Source organism: Schistocerca gregaria, chromosome 1 (assembly GCF_023897955.1).
Source record: "Schistocerca gregaria isolate iqSchGreg1 chromosome 1, iqSchGreg1.2, whole genome shotgun sequence".
Lineage (NCBI taxonomy): Eukaryota > Metazoa > Arthropoda > Insecta > Orthoptera > Acrididae > Schistocerca > Schistocerca gregaria.
Genome location: NC_064920.1, coordinates 776,647,428 through 776,670,348, shown reverse-complemented (window position 1 = coordinate 776,670,348; position 22,921 = coordinate 776,647,428). Strand labels below are relative to the sequence as shown.

General features: G+C 43.6%; 1 protein-coding gene across 1 annotated transcript in view; it reads right to left on the bottom strand.

Annotated features, from left to right (window-relative positions):
- LOC126268590 (surfeit locus protein 1) overlaps window positions 1–21,470 on the bottom strand; it is a 61,201-nt gene extending 39,731 nt beyond the window's left edge. Inside the window, exons 1-3 of the mRNA XM_049973922.1 lie at window positions 21,107–21,470; window positions 1,908–2,048; window positions 1,700–1,821 (exon numbers count right to left, since the gene is read on the bottom strand). Coding sequence (XP_049829879.1) covers window positions 1,700–1,821; window positions 1,908–2,048; window positions 21,107–21,172 — 329 coding nt within the window. The 5' untranslated portion in view covers window positions 21,173–21,470. The remainder of the gene's footprint in view (window positions 1–1,699; window positions 1,822–1,907; window positions 2,049–21,106) is intronic.
- Window positions 21,471–22,921: the final 1,451 nt, after the last annotated feature.

Genomic DNA, 22,921 nt, shown 5'->3' with positions numbered 1-22,921 from the left:
GCTGCACCCCGGAGTGTGGCTGCAGTTGCCTAAGACTGCAGCCATGTGTGTGTGTGTGTGTGTGTGTGTGTGTGTGTGTGTGTGAGAGAGAGAGAGAGAGAGAGAGAGAGAGAGAGAGAGAGAGAGAGAGAGATGTATTTTTGATGAAGTCCTTACAGGCCTAAAGCTTTATTTGTGACAGTCTTTCTGTCGTGCCTATCTGCATCTCTGCTATATGGTGATTTGCAACTTTCCTTTTCATAATATTGGTACTGTACAACAGTATGCTTTTGGTTCAATTAAGAAATAATTTGTGTTTCTGAACAATGGTGTGTGTGTGTGTGTGTGTGTGTGTGTGTGTGTGTGTGTGTGTGTGTGGTGGCAGTAGTAGTAGTAGTAGTAGTAGTAGTAGTAGTAGTAGTAGTAGTTGATTTATCAATTGACTATCTCAAAATCTGCATCAAAAATCATGGTGACACAATCTTTCTACCAACACTATTAAATAGTAACAGAGAGTCATTTTAAACACCTCAGACATGGATGTACATATGATGATAAAGTCTGACTGCTAGCAATAGAACTTAATGACAGTATGTCTTGGTGCAGAGATTCTCATGGATGACCTCAATTATAACTCTCTGAAACCAGTTCTTACAATAGCTAAACTAGTCTTCAGCTGCATAGTTTAGGGATATCATTACTATTATTACACACTTGCCTGCTTCAAGCACTACATATGCAGTACATACAAAAGGAAATAATGGCACAAGATGAATACACATCAATCTCACCTAGAAGTGGCTAATCTCTCATCTATTCTGGCCATGAAAGTAAGGGTTACAAGCAGAAAGTAAGCAAGAATGTTGACAGTGTCATAATTGTCATAATCCTTTGCAAAATATGTAAATAATTTTTAGGATGAAGTTTTCACTCCGCAGCGGAGTGTGTGCTGATATGAAACTTCCTGGTACATCAAAACTGAGTGTCGGACCGAGACTCGAACTTGGGACATTTCCCTCTCATGGGCAAGTGCTCAGATGGTAGAGCACTTGCCCGCGAAAGGCAAAGGTCCCAAGTTCGAGTCCCAGTCCACCACACAGTTTTAATCTACCAGGAAGTTTCATATCAGTGTACACTCCACTGCAGAGTGAAAATTTCATTCTGGAAACATTCTCGAGGCTGCAGCAAAATCATGTCTCCGCAATATCCTTTCTTCCAGGAGTGCTAGTTCTGCAAGTTTCGCAGGAGAGCTTCTGTGAAGTTTGGAAGGTAGAAGGCGAAGTACTCGCAGAAGTAAAGCTGTGAGGACGTGGCATGAGTCGTGCTTGGGTAGCTCAGGTGCTGGAGCTCTTGCCCGCGAAAGGCAAAGGTCCCGAGTTCGAGTCTCTGTCCGGCACACAGTTTTAATCTACCAGGAAGTTTCATATGTAAATAATGTTTGCTCCTAAGGACTTCTTTGTAAATTAAACTATACTGCAACTTTCTGTGATAAATGCTGTGTAGCTGCTCTATCTCTGCACATAAAAGGTGACATAGAAGAGAAGCCCACAGATGCCACACATATCTGGGGAGTACTCCCAAATCATGCATATCATTGCCAATAAGACTCCCTATAATGTGTCACATAGGCCTCAGTTCAGTGAATATTGGAAGAACTAACCCATCCATATGTCAACATACACGTATACTGACAGAACTTATATAATGAAGTGCCACTTACTCTTCAGGAAGATCATATGGGGCCTGCTTTGTTCTACTCTCAAGATCTGCAATAAGATCCAACTTCCACTTCCGGCGTTTCACTTGCCATGTTCCAAGTGCAAATGTTGTTATCGGCACGAGCTACTTGAAACAAACATTAACATTCAAATATTACAGAACAAAGATAATACACTGCTCCTGATATCTGAAAAGTTAGTTTCACTCACCAACAAAAACCATGCAAATGGTTTCAGTTTCTTATTGCCATCCTGTGCTTTACGAAATCGTGTTTCAACTGTTGAAACATTACGTCGAGTTTGTCGAAGGAAAATCACAGGTGGGAAGTTTTCCCTTTGCTGCTGAAACATCTGGAATTATTTTAACAAAACAATACATAAGCATTTTGAAAAAACCACACACACACCCTCTGTTAGTTTGACAAAAATGTATTAAACATTTGTGTTACTTTGTTAGATTACCTCACTGCCCAAATTCCAAGAGCATTCAATGTAAGATGTATCAAGCAATTAACAGCCTGCCCCCCTTTCCTTACATTTGGGTGTGCTAAATTTCACAAATTTCCATGGCAACAAAAGTATAAATCTGAGCACATACCGAAGCTTATTAATAGTTATCCTTCCATGCATTATTTACAAATTAAACAGCACAGTGGGGGTGGGAGAAGAAGGGCAGGGTGATACTGACCACTGATGTATACCCTGCCACATATCATTTGTGACTAGTACAATGCAAAGATATCTTCTTGCTCTTTGAGTAAGAAGATGAATCAATGTTCTACATCACACACAGTGCAGACTGGGTAATTACATGTCAATTCAATACAGCACTCAACCCAATCCACTCAGACTTCATTCAAATTTGACGCACCCAATGGCCCAGATAAGAGATGGAAAACTACCAGCTTTCACAGGTATATGACAACTGTGAAGGAAGTTACAGGTCTGCAAATTTTGGAAATTGGGTGAAATTTACATGTGTCTCTTTCAACAAAAGAGATTATAATTCTAGTTCTAACCCAGATACAGCAATGAAACTCATTTCACTGAAAAGCTGACGAGTAGAGCTTTACCTTGCTAAGCAACATACCAGGCTTATAAGAATTTTCACATTCGAGGTCTGCAGTGTACATGTGCTGCAAGTTAGCATTTAGCAATAGTTTGTAAAAAATGCATTTCAAGTCAAAACTGCACTGTTGCAATCCATTTAAAGATGGAGGTCTTTCAAGGATACAAAAGACTTTGAAGAGTGTTTAGGAGTGTGTAGTAAACAAGTATACTAATGTACTGCTAGGTGGAAAAATTTACAGCAAATTCTGAAAGCAAATATCACAAAATCCATCAACACCTGCAGGTATTGCCTCAGCTGTGTGTGCTAGGTACTTCCAGAGAAGATGTAAAGTGAAGATGGAAATAGTATCAGATATGGCACTGGTTTCATCAAATACCAGCCTTCAGTTTTTAGGTGAATCCCCTGTGAAGAAAGAGGTTGCTGCCTGTGGAAAAAGTACTCAAAGCGAAAACTGAAAAAGATTGCTTCAGTCGTGTAGCATGTGTTGCTTCAGTGGTGTAGCATGTGTATGTGGTACAAGTGGAAAAAGAAGTGTGTGAAAAAAATGGAGAAAAAGAACTCACAGACAGGCTGAAAGATAAGTTTCGCAATACATAAAGTACGTGTGACAAGATAAATATTTTGACAATGCTTCCAAAGAGATGGAGTATAAGTAAAACCACAAACGATTTTTTGTTGTTGTTGTTGTTGTTGTTGGGATGTTTAAGGGGGACTAAACAGCTAAGGTCATCAGTCCCCCATTCCAAAAAACCGGCGAAACAAAATTTACGGAACAGGTAAAACCCCAAGGGGGGAGGAGACGCCCCTCCCCCCAGTCACTGAAAGAACACCAATGTGTCAGCGAACACTAGAGACAAGAAGAGTACAGACGAACACTGGACAGAAAGAAACGGAAGAAAATAAGAGGGTCGGAGACTGGTTGACTGACCATGGGTACAAAAATTGGGAAAGAGTCAACCATCCGAATACACACATTAAAATCTGCAACCAATGAGACACTCGAGGACAAGATACACAGAAAGGGAAAGGGACAGGTCCCCCCTAAATGGAACCATAAAAAGGACTACCACGGATAAAATTTAAAACGTCGTCAGCCATGGAGGCATCGTCGCATAAAACCAAAGGCAACGTGCCCGGGAGATTAAAAGTCTGCCGGAGGATGCGCAGGCAGGGACACTCCAACAAAATGTGGGCGACCGTCAACCGGGACCCACACTGACACAGGGGGGGATCCTCCTGACGCAAAAGATGTCCGTGCGTCAGGTAGGTATGGCCGATGCGGAGCCGACACAGGACGACAGAGTCCCTGCGAGAAGCCCGCAGGGAGGACTGCCACACATCGGTCGTCTCCTTGACAGCCCGCAGTTTATTCGGAGAAGTCAGGCTACGCCACTCGTCACGCCACATCTGAAGCACCTTACGGCGCAACGCCAGCTGCAAATCACGAGCCGGGAGGCCGATCGCCAAAGTGGGGGCGTCGACCGCCCCTTTGGCCAGCCTGTCGACACGTTCATTCCCCGGGATGCCAACGTGACCTGGCGTCCAAACAAAGACCACCGAACGACCAGAGCGGGTAATGGCAAAAACAGACTCCTGAATAAAGGATACCAGAGGACAAGAGGTATAGCAGCAGTCGATAGCCTGGAGGCTGCTCAGGGAGTCACTGCAGATGACGATGGACGTACCTGAGCAGGAACGCATATGCTCAAGAGCGCGCAATATGGCCACCAGCTCTGCAGTAAAAATACTGCAGCCAGCCGGCAAGGAGCGCTGTTCAACATGGGCAGCGTGAGCAAAAGCGTAGGCAGGGCGACCATCCACCAGGGAACCATCAGTGTAGACAGGCTCACAGCCTGAAAACGAGGCGACGAGCGCAAGAAAACGGTGACGGAGGGCCACATGCGGAACCGAGTCCTTGGGTTCCCGTGCCAAGTCCAGGCGGACGGACGGACGGGTCATACACCAGGGAGGCGTGGGTGCACAGGCCCGGAAGGGCGGCAGAAGAGGGAACGACCCCAGTTCCGACAGCAGGGACTGGACACGGACAGCAATGGAAAGCCCAGACCTAGGTCGCCGGTCGGGCAGAGGGAGGACCCTGGCAGGGAAAAGCAGGCGATGATTGGGATGGCCCGGTGAGCAATGCACATGGACAGCATGGCGAGCAGTCGGTGGCGGCGAGTCCGCAGCGGGGGAACCCCGGCCTCCACCAGCAGACTATCCACGGGGCTCGTACGGAAAGCACCAGTTGCAAGCCGAACCCCACAGTGGTGTATGGGGTCCAACAACGTCAACACTGAGGGCGATGCAGACCCATAGGCCAGGCTCCCATAATCAAGCCTGGACTGCACAAGGGCTCTGTACAATCGCAACAGCGTGCTGCGATCTGCACCCCAAGACGCATGGCTCAGGCAGCGGAGGGCGTTGAGGTGCTGCCAGCACTTTTGCTTCAGCTGAGTAATATGAGGAACCCATGTGAGCCGGGCATCAAAGACGAGTCCTAAGAAGCGGCTAGTGTCCACCACTTCAAGTAGGTGACCGTCGAGGTAAAGTTCCGGATGAGGGTGGACCGTCCGACGCCTGCAGAAGTGCATAACTCGAGTCTTGGCCGCAGAGAACTGAAATCCATGAGTCAGAGCCCATGATGCCGCCTTGCGAACGGCTGCTTGCAGCCTGCGTTCGGCGACTCCCGTAGTCGTTGAGCTAAATGAGATGCAGAAGTCGTCGGCATACAAAGAAGGAGACACCGACGACCCCACAGCTGCAGCCAGACCATTAATGGCCACTAGAAATAAGGAAACGCTCAATACCGAGCCCTGCGGGACCCCATTTTCCTGTATATAAGATGAACTAGAGGCGGCACCGACTTGCACCCGGAAAGAGCGGCGCAATAAAAAGTTTTGAAGAAAAGCTGGAAGCTGACCACGAAGACCCCACTCGCGCAACGTAGCAAGGATGTGATGCCTCCATGTTGTGTCATATGCCTTCCGCAGATCAAAAAATACAGCAACGAGATGCTGACGGAGGGAAAAGGCCGTACGGATAGCAGATTCCAGCCGCACCAAATTGTCCGCAGCAGACCGGCCCTGACGGAAGCCACCCTGGGATGGAGCGAGGAGACCGCGCGACTCAAGGACCCAACACAAACGCCGCCCCACCATACGTTCGAGCAATTTGCACAAAACGTTGGTTAGTGTAATGGGGCGATAGCCGTCCACCGCCAGAGGGTCCGCACCGGGCTTCAAGATGGGAACGATAACACCCTCTCGCCATTGCGACGGGAACACGCCCTCGCTCCAAATGCGGTTAAAGATGGTGAGGATGTGTCTCTGGCAGTCCCTGGAGAGATGCTTCAGCATCTGCGCGTGGATGCAGTCCGGTCCTGGCGCTGTATCAGGGCAATTGGCAAGGGCAGCAAGGAATTCCCTCTCGCTGAAAGGAGCATTGTATTTTTCAGAACGACGTGTGTGGAACGATAACGGCGTCCGCTCGGCGCGCTCCTTTAGAGAGCGAAAGGCAGGAGGGTAAGTTGCAGTCGCAGAGCTTGTAGCAAAGTGCGTGGCAAGGTGGTCAGCAATGGTGGCGGCGTCCGTGCAGACAGCGCCATCCAGGGAGATTCCAGGGACACCCATAGGGGTCTGGTATCCATAAATCCGCCGGATGCGGGACCACACGAGCGACGGGGAGACACGGGAGCCCAAGGATGAAATGTACCTCTCCCAGCATTCCTGCTTACGCCGTGCAATAAGACGACGGGCCAAGGCACGGAGCTTCTTAAAGGCGATGAGGGTCTCCAGAGACGGGTGCCGCTTATGACGCTGGAGAGCCCGCCTACGGTCGCGAATAGCCTCAGCAATCTCCGGCGACCACCAGGGGACAGACTTCCTCCGAGGGAGTCCAGAAGAGCGAGGGATGGCAGTCTCGGCCGCAGAAATAATTGACGAGGTCACCCTGTGGGAGAGAAGCAATGGTGGCAGCGGAAGTAAAAGCCGGCCAGTCAGCCCTGTTGAGAGCCCAGCGGGGCAGGCGACCAGAAGAATGACACTGGGGCAGTGACAAATAGATGGGAAAATGGTCACTACCACACAGGTCAGGATGCACTCTCCAGTGAAGGGATGGGAGAAGTCCGGGGCTGCAAAGAGAGAGATCGATGGCCGAGAACGAGCCATGGGCCACACTGAAATGCGTGGGAGCACCGGTGTTCAATAGGCTAAGGTCGAGCTGAGCCAACACATGCTCCACAGCGCGACCACGGTCATCGGAGACAGTCCCACCCCATAGAGGGTTGTGGGCATTGAAATCGCCCAGAAGCAGCAATGGCGGCGGGAGTTGAGCCAGCAGCGCAGCCAAGACATGTCGGGGGAGTTGCCCATACGGAGGAATGTAAACAGAGCAAACAGTAATAGCCGGCGAGAGCTCAATCCTGACAGCGACTGCCTCTAAAGGCGTCAGAAGGGGTACTGGTGAGCTACAGACAGAGTGGTGAACAAAGAGGCAAACTCCACCTGAAGCTCGTTGACAGTCAGCGCGGTTCTTATAGTATCCCCGATAACCGCGAAGGGCAGGGGTCCGCATTGCTGGAAACCAAGTTTCCTGAAGAGCAATGCACAGAACAGGGGAAACACTCAAAAGCATCCGGAGCTCAGGCAGGTGGCGGAAATAACCGCCGCAATTCCACTGGAGAATGGAAGCAGGAAGGGACTGGGAGGGCGTTAAGTCCACTAAGAGGCAGACGGCGCCGCAGAGTCAACGGCCGCCACCGAGCGAGAGTCAGCTGTGTCCATAGGAGACGTCCCCGAGGGTTCCGTGAGGGCGAGATCCGCGGCAGAGGCGAGGATCTCCACCGCATCCCCAGAGCCAGAGCTATTGACAGCAGGCGGTACTGAAACTGCCGGAGCGTCCTTCTTCTTGGACACGTTCCGGTCCTTCTTCTCGCGTCTGTCCTTTGGCTTAGAGGGCTGGGAGAGTTTCTCTGAAGGAGCGTCGGAGGCTGACGACGACGCAGAAGCCCTACGACCAGCAGGTGGATGAACCTTCAGCCACTGGCTGACATCCGGCGGGGTAGCAGAAGAAACGGAAGAAGGGAGGGCCCCGAGGGACCCCTTCCGCGAGAGAGGAGCCGGCAGAGACGACGCCGGCAGAGAAGGGGGAGGGGGAGGGATCGAGCCCCCTGGTTTTGGAGCAGATGTCACTCCTGAAGCATGTGCGGGGGGAGTGACAGAAGGGGGTTTGCCCCCAACTGCTAAGGGGGCAACAGAGGAAGGCTTGCCCCCAGACACAAGGGGGGCAGACAGAGATGGACGGCCCCGAGGGCCAACTGAAGGCGGCACAGAGGAGGCGACAACTGCCGCCCGCGAGGGCGACGATAACGTAGCTGCAGCATAAGAAGTTTGAAGAGGGACAGGATGCAACCTTTCAAATTTCAGTTTTGCCTCGCGATAAGTAAGCCGGTCCAGGGTCTTAAATTCCATAATCTTCCGCTCCTTATGAAGAACGGGGCAGTCCGGCGAGCATGGAGAGTGGTGTTCCCCACAGTTGACACAGACAGGCGGAGGCGCACATGGAGAATCGGGATGGGAGGGGCGTCCGCAATCTCGACATGTGGCACTGGATGGGCAACGGGAGGACATATGCCCAAACTTCCAGCACTGGAAGCACCGCATCGGGGGAGGGACGTATGGCTTGACGTCACAACGGTAAACCATTACCTTGACCTTCTCAGGCAATACAGCACCCTCGAAGGCCAAGATAAAGGCACCGGTGGCCACCCTGTTGGTCTTGGGTCCTCTGTGCACACGACGGACAAAATGCACACCACGTCGTTCCAAGTCAGCTCTCAGCTCGTCATCGGACTGTAACAAGAGGTCGCGATGGTAAATAATCCCCTGGACCATATTTAAGCTACTGTGGGGAGTGACGGTAACAGGGACATCTCCCAGCTTATCACACAAGAGCAACGCCCGTGACTGGGCTGGGGAGGCCGTCTTGAGGAGGATGGACCCATTCCTCATTTTAGACAAACCCGCCACTTCCCCAAACTTATCCTCCAGGTGTTCCACAAAAAACATAGGCTTTGTCGAAAGAAAGGAGTCACCATCACTTCTGCTGCAGACAAGGTATTGTGGTACATAAGGCTCCTGCTTGGCAAAAGATCTGCGTCCCTCCCATGGCGCAGCCAACGAGGGGAACGACTGAGGATCATATTGTGCAGCATCGAATTCAATTTTACCTCGCTTAGAGACGCTGGTGGCAGTGCGGCCACCAGCTTGCTGAGATTTATTGCGCTTCATTGCGCCACATCCGCCCAGATGCCACCTACTCCGAACGAGGGCTCTCCCCAAGGGCGCCACCCAGCCAAAGCAACGGGTACCTGGCCGATATCCCATTGCCCGGAGTCCCCGTGCCCCAGACAAGATGGGCACATACTCCTTGGCATGCATGGGGAGGAAACAGCTCTGGCATCTGTAGTGCGATCCCTGCGTGGTCAGGGGGCTACCACCAAGAGGGTACATGACGACCCCACCACAACGGACTGGCTACCGTGCTGGATTTTAGGTGTTGAAAGGGTCCACAATTGCCGTGGGCGCTAAGAAGGGGATTGCGCACAAGACGAGGAGGCAACCCAGAAGACATGGGGTGTAAATCCCTCCACACGACAATAGATAGCATGCAATATGGAGGTGCACGATGGACCAATAGAAAAACACCACGTAAGGCGTCCTTCCCCAAATGGCACGCACTAACAACGGAAATTTTGAAAATGGCAGGTCAAACCCAAGTGGGGACCATCACATAAGGCCGAAACTTTGAAGACTCCTTTTAGTCGCCTCTTACGACAGGCAGGAATACCGCGGGCCTATTCGTACCCCCGAACCCGCAGGGGGGAACGATTTTTTGACTTCAGATTACATGATAAGAAGAGCAAAACAGTTAGCACCAGAACATGGTATATTACTGACACCAAATTGAAAGCCCCCCCCCCCCCATGAACCATGGACCTTACCGTTGGTGGGGAGGCTTGCGTGGCTCAGCGATACAGATAGCCGTACCGTAGGTGCAACCACAACGGAGGGGTATCTGTTGAGAGGCCAGACAAACGTGTGGTTCCTGAAGTGGGGCAGCACCCTTTTCAGTAGTTGCAAGGGCAACAATCTGGATGATTGACTGATCTGGCCTTGTAACACTAACCAAAACGGCTTTGCTGTTCTGGTACTGCGAACGGCTGAAAGCAAGGAGAAACTACAGCCGTAATTTTTCCCGAGGGCACGCAGCTTTACTGTATGATTAAATGATGATGGCGTCCTCTTGGGTAAAATATTCCGGAGGTAAAATAGTCCTCCATTCGGATCTCCGGGCGGGGACTACTCAAGAGGATGTCGTTATCAGGAGAAAGAAAACTGGTGTTCTACGGATCAGAGTGTGGAATGTCAGATCCCTTAATCGGGCAGGTAGGTTAGAAAATTTAAAAATGGAAATGGATAGGTTAAAGTTAGATATAGTGGGAATTAGTGAAGTTCGGTGGCAGGAGGTGCGGGTAAACTCCTACAAACAGCATTGTAACCGCATTATTATGGCCAAGATAGACACGAAGCCCACGCCTACTACAGTAGTACAAGTTTATATGCCAACTAGCTCTGCAGATGACGAAGAAATTGAAGAAATGTATGATGAAATAAAAGAAATTATTCAGATAGTGAAGGGAGATGAAAATTTAATAGTCATGGGTAAGTGGAATTCGAGTGTAAGAAAAGGGAGAGAAGGAAACATAGTAGGTGAATATGGATTGGGGCTAAGAAATGAAAGAGGATGCCGCCTGGTAGAATTTTGCACAGAGCACAGCTTAATCATAGCTAACACTTGGTTTAAGAATCATGAAAGAAGGTTGTATACACGGAAGAACCTGGAGATACTAAAAGGTATCAGATAGATTATATAATGGTAAGACAGAGATTTAGGAACCAGGTTTTAAATTGTAAGGCATTTCCAGGGGCACATGTGGACTCTGACCACAATCTATTGGTTATGACCTGTAGATTAAAACTGAAAAAACAGCTAAAAAGTGGGAAATTAAGGGGATGGGACCTGGATAAACTGAAAGAAACAGAGGTTGTACAGAGTTTCACGGAGAGCATAAGGGAACAATTAACAGGAATGGGGGAAAGAAATACAGTAGAAGAAGAATGGGTAGCTTTGAGAGATGAAGTAGTGAAGGCAGCAGAGGATCAAGTAGGTAAAAAGACGAGGGCTAGTAGAAATCCTTGGGTAACAGAAGAAATATTGAATTTAATTGATGAAAGGAGAAAATATAAAAATGCAGTAAATGAAGCAGGCAAAAAGGAATACAAACGTCTCAAAAATGAGATCGACAGGAAGTGCAAAATGGCAAAGCAGGGATGGCTAGATGACAAATGTAAGGATGTAGAGGCTTATTTCACTAGGGGTAAGATAGATACTGCCTACAGGAAAATTAGAGAGACCTTTGGAGATAAGAGAACCACTTGTACGAACATCAAGAGCTCAGATGGAAACCCAGTTCTAAGCAAAGAAGGGAAAGCAGAAAGGTGGAAGGAGTATATAGAGGGTCTATACAAGGGTGATGCACTTTAAGACAATATTTTGGAAATGGAAGAGGATGTAGATGAAGATGTAATGGGAGATATGATATTGCGTGAAGAGTTTGACAGAGCAGTGAAAGACCTGAGTCGAAACAAGGCCCCCGGAGTAGACAACATTCCATTGGTACTACTGACGGCCTTGGGAGAGCCAGTCCTAACAAAACTCTACCATCTGGTGAGCAAGATGTATGAAACAGCGAAATTCCCTCAGACTTCAAGAAGAATATAATAATTCCAATCCCAAAGAAAGCACGTGTTGACAGATGTGAAAATTACCGAACAATCAGTTTAATAAGCTACAGCTGCAAAATACTAACACAAATTCTTTACGGATGAATGGAAAAACTAGTAGGAGCCGACATCAGGGAAGATCAGTTTGGATTCCGTAGAAACACTGGAACACGAGCCAATACTGACCCTACGACTTATCTTAGAAGAAAGATTAAGGATAGGCAAACCTACGTTTCTAGCATTTGTAGACTTAGAGAAAGCTTTTGACAATGTTGACTGGAATACTCTCTTTCAAATTCTAAAGGTGGCAGGGGTAAAATACAGGGAGCGAAAGGCTATTTACAATTTGTACAGAAACCAGATGGCAGTTATAAGAGATTAGGGACATGAAAGGGAAGCAGTGGTTGGGAAGGGGGTGAGACAGGGTTGTAGCCTCTCCCCGATTTTATTCAATCTGTATATTGAGCAAGCAGTAAAGGAAACAAAAGAAAAATTCGGAGTAGGTATTAAAATCCACGGAGAAGAAATAAAAACTCTGAGGTTTGCCGATGACATTGTAATTCTGTCAGAGACAGCAAAGGACTTGAAAGAGCAGTTGAATGGAATAGACAGTGTCTTGAAAGGAAGATATAAGATGCACATCAACAAAAGCAAAACGAGGATAATGGAATGTAGAAGAATTAAGTCGGGTGATGCTGAGGGAATTAGATTAGGAAATGAGACACTTAAAGTAGTAAAGGAGTTTTGCTATTTAGGGAGCAAAATAACTTATGATGGTCGAAGTAGAGAGGATATAAAATGTAGACTGGCAATGGCAAGGAAAGCGTTTCTGAAGAAGAGAAATTTGTTAACATCGAGTGTAGATTTAAGTGTCAGGAAGTCATTTCTGAAAGTATTTGTATGGAGTGTAGCCATGTATGGAAGTGAAACATGGACGATAAATAGTTTGGACAAGAAGAGAATAGAATCTTTCGAAATGTGGTGCTACAGACGAATGCTGAAGATTAGATGGGTAGATCACATAACTAATGAGGAGGTATTGAATAGGATTGGGGAGAAGAGAAGTTTGTGGAACAACTTGACTAGAAGAAGGGATCACCAATTTGGTATTGGAGGGCAGCATGGACGGTAAAATTGTAGAGGGAGACCAAGAGATAATACACTAAACAGATACAGAAGGATGTGGGTTGCAGTAGGTACTGGGAGACGAAGAAGCTTGCACAGGATAGAGTAGCATGGAGAGCTACATCAAACCAGTCTCAGGACTGAAGACAACAAGAACAACAACAACAACAACAACAACATGATGAATCTAGATTCTTTACTGTGCCATCTGTTAGGCAGCAGCAAGCAGTTAATAGAATGTGGTAAACTCAATGTAGATTTTCTGAAGGATTGTGATAGGCAAAATAATATGGAAATTTTATTTGGATCCCATGATTCGGTGCCAGTAAGTAACTTTCAATACAGGTGGATAAAGACAGTAGGACCCTAATTGATAATGCTTTCTTTGATGTTTCTCAACGTAAGAAAATAACTGTCTACCCAGTAACAAATGCTCTCTCTCTCTCTCTCTCTCTCTCTCTCTCTCTCTCTCTCTCCCCCTCCCTCATCATGATGATGCACAGTCTGTTAGGATAAATAGCACAGCACCTTACAGTATGGATACTCCTCAATGGAAATCAGTTAGAATAATTAATGACTCGAGGGCAAATGTTTTTAAGGATAGTTTACAGGAGATGACATTGGATGTAATTTATAATGAACCAAATGCTAATACAAAATTTTATCTATTGCATGATAAATTCATATCGTTATTAGAAAATAGCTTTCCATGTAATCTAATCACGGTTGGGTTGGGTTCTTTTGGGGGAAGAAACCGAACAGTGAGGTCATCGGTCTCATCGAATTATGGAAGGATGGGGGAGGATGTCGGCTGTGCCCTTTCAAGGGAAACATCCAGGCATTTGCCTGGAGCAATTTAAGGAAATCACGGAAATCTAAATCAGGATGGCTAGATGGGGGATTGAACTTTCATCCTCCCAAATGCGAGTCCAGTGTGCTAACCATTGTGCCACCTTGCTCGATAATCTAATCAGGAAGGGCACTAAACAACCATGTAAAAAAACCATGGATCACTAGAAGGATTAAAGCATCTTGTGAAGGGAAAAGGAAATTGTATATTTTGGTAAGAGCAAGTAGGGATCCTGCAGTAGTTGCACACAACAAAAACTACTAAAAAATACTAAGAAAGGTTATTAAAAAATCAAAGAAAATGAAAATAATGTCAGAAATCAGTACTTCCGAGAACAGACATAAGGCTGCATGGAAAGTAGTAGGACAACCAGCCACAGAACAGGACGACATCACTGTTGAAGTGACTGGAAGGGCTATAAATGATGAGACATGGGTAGCAAATGCATTTAATAACCATTTCTTAAATATAATAGAAAGCATAGGAAGAAACGGTTCAAGAGCAAAATCACAGTAGTATGTTAAAAATGTAACTTTCATAAAATTCAATCATATGAGTGGATCACTAACTTCTCCTTCTGAAATTAAGAAAATTATACATTCTCTCAAAAATAAAAGCTCATCAGGTTGGAGGGTTGGGTTGTTTGGGGAAGAGACCAAACTGCAAGGTCATCGGTCTCATCGGTTTAGGGAAGGACGGGGCGGGAAGTCGGCCGTGCCCTTTCAAAGGAACCATCCCGGCATTTGCCTGGAGCGAAAATCACAGAAAACCTAAATCAGGATGGCCGGACGTGGGATTGAACCGTCGACCTCCCGAATGCGAGTAGCTCATCTGGTTTTGATGTTGTTTCCAATGTAGTATTAAAATTTTGTTTCCATGTAATAAGCCCAGTCTTATTTGAAATGTATAAAATATCACTAACTCAAGGCATTTTTCCAGAGAGCATGAAACATGCTGTTATTAAACCCCTCTTTATGACAGATTGTAAGAGATGTCAATAACTACTGACGTGTTTCACTGCTGACAGCCTCTACAATTTGAGGAGATGATGTATTCAAGAACAGAATTTCTGACATGATTAAATAAATGATAAAATAGTGCCAGCTGGTATTTTCTGTGAGGCATTTGACTGTATGAGTCACAGAATTCTCCAAGATAAATTGATGCTTTCTGGGATTGATAGTGTTGTTGTGGCGGCGTCTGCCACCAAATGTACCAGGATGAGCAAATATAGCGGGAAGACACCAAATGTAGTGGGTGGGTGCCAGGAGTTGCCCCATTAAAATTCGGCGAGAACTTTACAAAGATTTATTTGCTTCCACTACAGTGCTCCGTTCACGTTGGTCTGAGACACAGGGTCCCGCAATGCTGAGGCAGTACCTCAGCGGCTGTGCAACACAATGCTGTGTTGTGCCAGCTTTGGCCGGCCCACAGAGTTCCGATGATGCCAGGATGGCTGCGCCAGCAGCCGACTCAGTGCTGCTTGGTGTAAGCCGCAGGCGGCCAGCTGCGTCCTCCTCCTCGCCAGCATGGCTGAGATCGCAGCAACCAACAAGCGCCCGATATCTGGCATACATTACCTGCGGCCCTCACCCCGGGAAGTCTCCAGCGTGTGTCGGGAGCCGCGATGACTGCCCGTGGTAGCGAGCCGAGGAGTGACCCGCCCTGGCTAGCTACGGACCCCATGTCAGCCTCAGAGAGTCAAACCAATGACCCGCCGTGGACTGAGATACTGGCACCCCATCTGCTGCTGCGTGTAGCCCAGCAGTGTGATATGCCACACTTGAATTTATACTCGGCTGTATGCCTCTGTTTTGTCAAGCGTGCCACTTCACGTCACGTATGCATAACTCTTAGGTTGGCCAGTGGCCCTCTTCTGCCTGTGACCTGCGCCATGGAAACTGCTGTGTGTGCTCTCTCCGGCAGTCCTATGCTCCTGTGGCCTCTATTTGCCATTGCAACTGCTGGTATCGTAGCTTACCAATGGAAAATGTCACATCAAACCAAAAGAATGCAGAAAGTTTTACTTAGTATGTCAAGCAATATAGTCCAGGGTCATAATTCTGACTGGGGAGGAATCACATATGGTGTTCCTCCACATTCAATCTTAGGTACACAACTGTTCCTCATATACATGAACTGTCTTCCATCTAGTATACAGTTCCTTTTGCAGATTAGTTCCTTTTGTAATGAATCCAAGCATATGTACACAAAAAGGAAAAAATGACAAAGTTCTTAAAAGTATCACTGACTGGTTTTCTGTGAATGGTCTCATGCTCAATTTTAATAAGATACAACATATTTAGTTCTGCACATCTAGTGGCACTACACCAATGATAAATGAAGCCTATGGTGAGGAAATAATAAACAGGTTGGAAACTTCAAAGTTCTTAGTGGCTCCATACTACTGAGAATTTAAATTGGAAAAATGTACTTCGAAACTCAGCCACACATGCACTCAGAATCATTGCAAATTTTAGGGAGATACAAATTAGTAAGTTGGCATTTTTCATTCAATAATGTCATATGGAAAAATCTTCTGGCGTAACTCATCTTTAAGAGAAAGTCTTGATTGTGCAAAGGTGCTCAACCACAATCAACTTGTACACATATGTTTAAAGAGTTGGGCATTCTGACTGCTGCTTCATAGTACATTTATCCCCTCATGGAGTTTGTTGTAAATAACTCCCTACAGTTCAAAAGAAGGTGCATAATTACAATATCAGAAGAAAAAATTACATTTGTTATTCCACATTAAAGTTGTCTTTAGCACAAAAAGGAGTGCACAATGCTGCAACAAAAGTTTTTGATCTTTTACCAGTGATTTAAAAACTGTAACAAAATTTTTTATCATTTACCCAGTTACATAAAACACGTGACATGCAACAAAGTAAAGTTTGATAGCAAATTGCTTAAGTTTCTCCTTCACAACTCCTCCTATTCCACAGAAGAATTTCTATTACTGTAATGTGTAAAAGGTGGTAGTTACGAATTACTAACATCTGTAATCATTTTTGTTTTTGTGAAAAAAAAAGAAAGAGGAAAAAATAAACAACTTATTAAATGTTCAGAATGTAACCTTACATGAATTAATTTGTGATGTGAATGTAAAATGACTCGTTCCACATTATGATCTATCATGCAAAATGAATCATGGAACATGTAACTAACTAACCCTTCACTGAAGATACACTGTAAACAGTCTATAACAGTTTATAATACCATGCTACAATAGCATAAGCAATATTTTTGTGCATTACTTATGAATGACACTTTTGAATACCATGATGCCTTTGTACCGCCTTGATAGTAAACATATTTACAATGGCATATTGAAGCAATACAACGTATTTTTTCAAAAAAAGAGATATTCGAGGTCTACAGTTCAGGCGAACAATATGAACGTGAAAATTATAATAAACCTGCCATGTTGATATAAATGTAAAGCTCTATTCATTATCTGTTCATTGATACAGATTTCATTGCTGTATCTGGATTAAAGCCAAAATTATAGTCATTTATGTTTAATCAGATGTTATTTCAAATCTTTGCAGATCAATAACTTTCTTCACAGGTGTCACATACTTCCACAAACTGGCAGTTGTCCATTTCTTATCTGGATCACTGGATGCACCACATTTGAAAGAAGTCTGAGATGATCAGGTTGGAAAAATGTTACTTTTCTGTGTTGAACTGACATGGAATTACCTGGCTGGAGAAAATTTCTACTGAAGTGAAATTGAAGAACCAAATATAATCTTTGACAAAATTATTTAATTATACAGATAAAAAGATCTACTCACCAAGCGGCGGCAGAACACACACATAAAAGATGGTTGTAAATGGCAAGCTTTTGGAGCCAGAGGCTCCTCCTGCAGGCAGAAGGGCTGAAGGGGAAGGAAGAGGGGTGAAGGAAAAGGATTGGGAAGGTCTAGGAAAAAGGGTAGATTTTGGGAAAATCACCCACAATCATGGGTCAGGGGAGACTCACTGTAAGAAAAGGAGAAGTAAATACAGTAAATCTGCCCTGACCCATGGTTCTGGGTGACATTCCCAAAATATACTCCTCCCCAGTCCTTTTCCTTCGCCCCTTTTCCTACCCCTTCAACCCTTCTGCCTGAAGAAGCAGCAACTGACTCCAAAAGCTTGCCAATTACAACCATTTTTTACGTGTGTGTTCTGCTGCAGCTTGGTGAGTAGATTTTGTGTCTCTCTAATTAAATAATTTTGTTAATAATTGATTGTTTTCAAATATAATCTTTGGATGATTTCTTCCATATGGATATTTTAGGAACTTGTATCACTATTGCCACAACATACTGTTTCTTTCTAACGGTAGAATTGCAAAGAAGGAAAGAAGATTAGTGTTTAATGTCCAATTGGCAACAAGGTCATTAGAGGCAGAACACACTCTCAGTCTGGGGAAGAAAAGTGTGGGAAATTAGCCATGTCCATTTGAAATGAATCATTCCAGCATTTGTCTTAAATAATTTAGATAAAATGGGGAAAACCTAAATCTGGATGGACAGACAAGGAGTTCAACGGCTGTCCACCTGAATATGAATTTAAGCTTAGTGAGAAGCTGAGGAAGGTAGGTCAAATATCAGAAGATTCTCATTAAAGTATGATGAAAAATAATGTCAGTATGTCATAAGATTCTCGTAAAAACAGTGAAAAGTGTTAGTATATTGCATTAGAATAGCATGGGATTAAAAAGCAAAGTAGATGAGCTTCTTATTTGTTTAGAAGATTTAGAAACTGAAGGTAGAATAGATGAATTATACTTGTCTGAACATCATACAGTCACAGATATGTAAAAGTTAAATGTAGGTGGGTATAAGCTTCAGCACATTAAGTAGACACACTATGGAGAGACGAGGAGTTACCATATATGTTAAATTTATCACAATGCAAAAAATTTCGAAACTAAAAATTTTTGTGTAGAGCAGAATATAGAAGCATATGTGTGTCAGCTTAAACTAGATGAGGATACTTTTATAATTGTAGCAGCGTATTAGTCCCCATTGGGAAATTTCCTGCTATTTTTGAAAATCTTGGATTCTTTGTTGTGCTATCAGACAGAGGAAAGCAAATTACTATTTGTAGGGATTTTAATACAGATTTTCTGAAAGAATCTGATAGAAAGCTTGATCTTGGAGTATCACTTGGTAAGAATTTTCACTTTGAAGTCAATTATTGACTTTCCTATTTGGGTGGCATAGGATGGATAATTTTTTTATAGACCAAGATTAAATTTAATGAAATAAAAGCTTTTCCTGTTAAGAATTGTCTGTCTGATCATGAGGCACAGCTAGTTACTGTATATTACATAGCTCCATACAATAATGCCAAACAGTCCTCAAAAATAGTGCTTCCAACTAACAATTTAACAACTGTGAATTTTAAGGAAAGCTTGCATAAGTTAGACTGGGATGAGGTGGACAAGGAATCTGATGCTGATTTAAAATTTAACATATTTCATTTTACCTTTGTGAGGATATTTGAAAACAGTTTCTCTAAGAAAACCGTGAAACATAATTAAGAAACCATCTAAAGGCTTACTAAGAGGATAAAAATATCTTGTAAACAGGAAAGGGAACTGTGACATAGCTAGAAGGAGTATCGAGCCAGAAACAGTCAAACAAAATAAACGCTATTGCACTGTATTAAGAAAAGTTATTAAAAAGCTCAGAAGTATGTGCATTATGTCTGAGATTAGCATGTCTTATAATAAAATTAGGACAATTTAGAATGTTGTTAAAACAGGGCACTATTTCTATCAAACTCAATGAAAAATTTGTTAACAAAAACTCAGAAGAAGATATTTTTCATAATCATCTTTCAAATGTACAGAAAATAGGATTAGGCTATTCATTATGAAATGCAAGGCTATATACCTATGGAATATTAGAAAACTGAAATTCGACCAAACTCTCCTACTGAAATTAGGAAAATAAAAAATTAACTCAAAAGTAAAATCTTGCATGGAATTGATGGCATTTCCAACAGGGTACTAAAATCTTGTTCTCAGCAGATAAGTAGGATTCTCAGTCACATATTTAGTAGCTCACTGAAAGAGTACTTTTTCCAGACAGACTGAAATATGCTATTTTTAAACCATTGCATAAAAAAGGGAATAAGTCTGATGCTACCTATGCCATTAGGGTTATTGCAAATTTTGGTGATGAACATATCACTAAATTAATCTAATATGCCTATTTTCATTCACTGATTTCATATGGCATCATAAATTGGGTTAAATTCATCATTTTGAGAAAAAGTATTCATTGCACAACAATTGTGTAATCAGGATAAAAGTGGAAGTCCACCAAAGATCACGTTGGAGACTTATTTCAGGAAATCAGGATATTCACAGTACCTACACAATACACACACACACACACACACTTATGAAATTTGTTATTAAAAACTCATCCCAATTAAAAAATAATAGTGATCTGCATAGCTATAACAAATGATGATCTTCACTATTCTGGGTTAAATCTGATTATGGCACAGTAAGGGATGAATTATGCTGCCACACAATTTTGGTCATTTGCCAAATAGCATTAAAAGTCTGACAGATAGCCAAACCAACATTTAAAAACAAATTTTGAAAAATTTCTGAATGACACGTTCTCATACTCAATAGATGAATTTTTAGATATGAAACAGTAAAAAAACTGTACAATGAAAACTTTTGTTAAACTGACATGTTCCACCTCATTATGAAATGTCATATTCATGTTCCAAGGAACAAGTGTCAATATAATATAATGTCACTGTTCTACCTAGTTTTGTAACTGTGCAATATCATAAATTTTATTTTGCCTACAGCAAATTTATAAAAGAATATTTTTACACACCTGTCAAGAAGAACATGAACTGATTTCTGCAAAAATCTCTGTTTTAATATTTCTGAATTCCTGTTTCACTGCTGTATGTGTAGTAGATCATTTTAAAATCTCACCCCTACATGAAGAATATTTGTGTGTATAACTTCTTGTACATCATTCTTCTCTGCCTACATGTGCAGATGTGTTAAGTAATACATATTTTCAAAAATCCATCAAACAATGAAACATATCTCATCTTGTCTTACAAACTTGCACTGTTATCATGGACTAAAAACTTCCTTTTCGGTTTTCTTACAGAACCATCCAAATTTATTCTACTCTCGCCTCTTGTCCTAAATGTTTTAATATTTATATCCTATCTCCAATCAAACACTTTGTGCCAGCTGCTTAGCTAAATTTCCTTGTTTTGTCGTAGGGCATGAGTAGTATATCTTACGTTCTCAGTACTAACAGATGAACTGTACCAACATCATACATCATTCTAGTCAGCAGCAGTCTCCTCAACAATACAACTTGGCTTACAAGAGAATTAAGCCCTACATTTGCAGGTACTCTACGATTAACAGAGGTACAACTGAAGTTAGGTTTGCATCACAGTTAATTTCCTTAAAGACATAGTATTTAAACAACACCTTTATGTATTAACTGAACGTTTTGAGTACCTTTCCCGGTGGTCGAACTCCGGTGACAAACGACTTAAGTTTCGCAGTTGATATGCACCGCCACATGTTTATTTTATTCAGTTTTTCACAAGAAATTGTAATAGCCACAATTTGGGCCAATTCTCTCTTTCACTAGAAGCTCACGTGATAGAGCATTTAATTGGTTTGCAAGAAACCATAGCCGACACAGAAAGCTTTCAATTCTACTTTGAGTACGCAAACCACTGTCCAAACATTGCCATAAACATCTGTCCAACTAATTGAAATCGATCAATCGATAAAAGTATTTCGATCATTACATTCTCGCTCTCATCGAGCAACGACACCGATTAATCACACCGCACAACTGGCTGCAGGTCATGGCAGGCCCCTACGCACGCAGAAAGTCACCACCGTATCAGTCGATCGACCAGTTTCGTTGTAGCTTACACACTTTGTGTTAGCGGTCCCAGACGGGCAATATTATTGCTCATTATTTCTGTACGCGCAGTAACAGTAAATGTTTAGGGGTGATATTGAGAGATTGTGTGATAGAAGTCGTGTTTCTACATGCAACAAAAGGGACGTCACTTGATCTCACTCAAGAGGCATCATCGAAGCTGCGTGTGGAAACACTCAAATTCCTGTGTCGCTACTCGAGTGACGACACTTTTACCCAGACCACCAAAGTTAAGTCGCTTTAATATGGCAACTCCACTTCCCTCCCACACCAACGTTTATTGTCTTTCGACAGCCATCTCGTGTTTGAATTCTGAAGTACAATAGCAATTTTTTAAATTTCGTGCAAACAACTTTGCTGTATGTGCGTTTCATAGTACTTAAAATGTCTAAAAAAAAACGTTGTTAGTAACTATTGTACAGTTTATTGAACTGTACAAGGAGCGACCTTGTTTACGAAAGCTGAAATTGTTGGCTGTATGAGGAGCACGGCCCCAGTTGAGATTTATTTATTGCAAAATCTATAATAAACATTTGAAATGTCTATGTCAGTGAATATGATGAAGTGTTAAAAATCTTATAATAGTGCTTCATCTGCAGGTCCATCTGGCATCCAAAACAGGCGATTTTTGAAAATTATATGGCAGATGTACAGTATAGTAGTAAACAATATAAATTATACTAAAAGCGTGTCACTTCCTTTTATGTATCCTTAGAAAATATTCCTACACTTAATTCAAAATATAAATGAGTCGTGTACAAACTCATGCTCTCACAGCGATATCCATCATTAAAGTTTCCAGCTGTGTAGTGCTATACCCACAAAATCACAAGTGACGTCACTGGTTTTCAATACTGCACCATATATTGTATACAGTATAATATGGCATGATCACTGTGCCCACTTCATCTCCCCAATTACAGAATCCCTGCCCTTACCCAGCTGCAGCCCACTGTCTTTATTGAGGGTCTTGTCAGATATTCTGATCTCTGCTGCTAAGTTTGTTATATTATCACAGAAGAAGTAGGTTTGTTTCAAAACAGCAGTCTCCTCAAAGGCAATTCGGTGTCATTTTTCCAGAGCATGTTCTGCTACATCTGATATTTTGGGAAAGCAAAGGCAGAAACACCTTCCATGTCTATTACAGGTGTTCTGGGGCCAACGTCATCTTTCACAGGCTTCATAAGTTGCCAGATCTTTGCTGGGGGCCTGAAGACTGTGTTGGTGTTATGTCTTTTCAGGAGCAGACTAATCTTCCCTGTTACTGTGCCACAAACCCTGATGTTCTGGTGTCATCATATTTTTTACGTGGTGGATAATACATCAAGCAGGCTGACGGCGTCACGACGGGAGGCCCATTAGCTTCATCTGTAGCT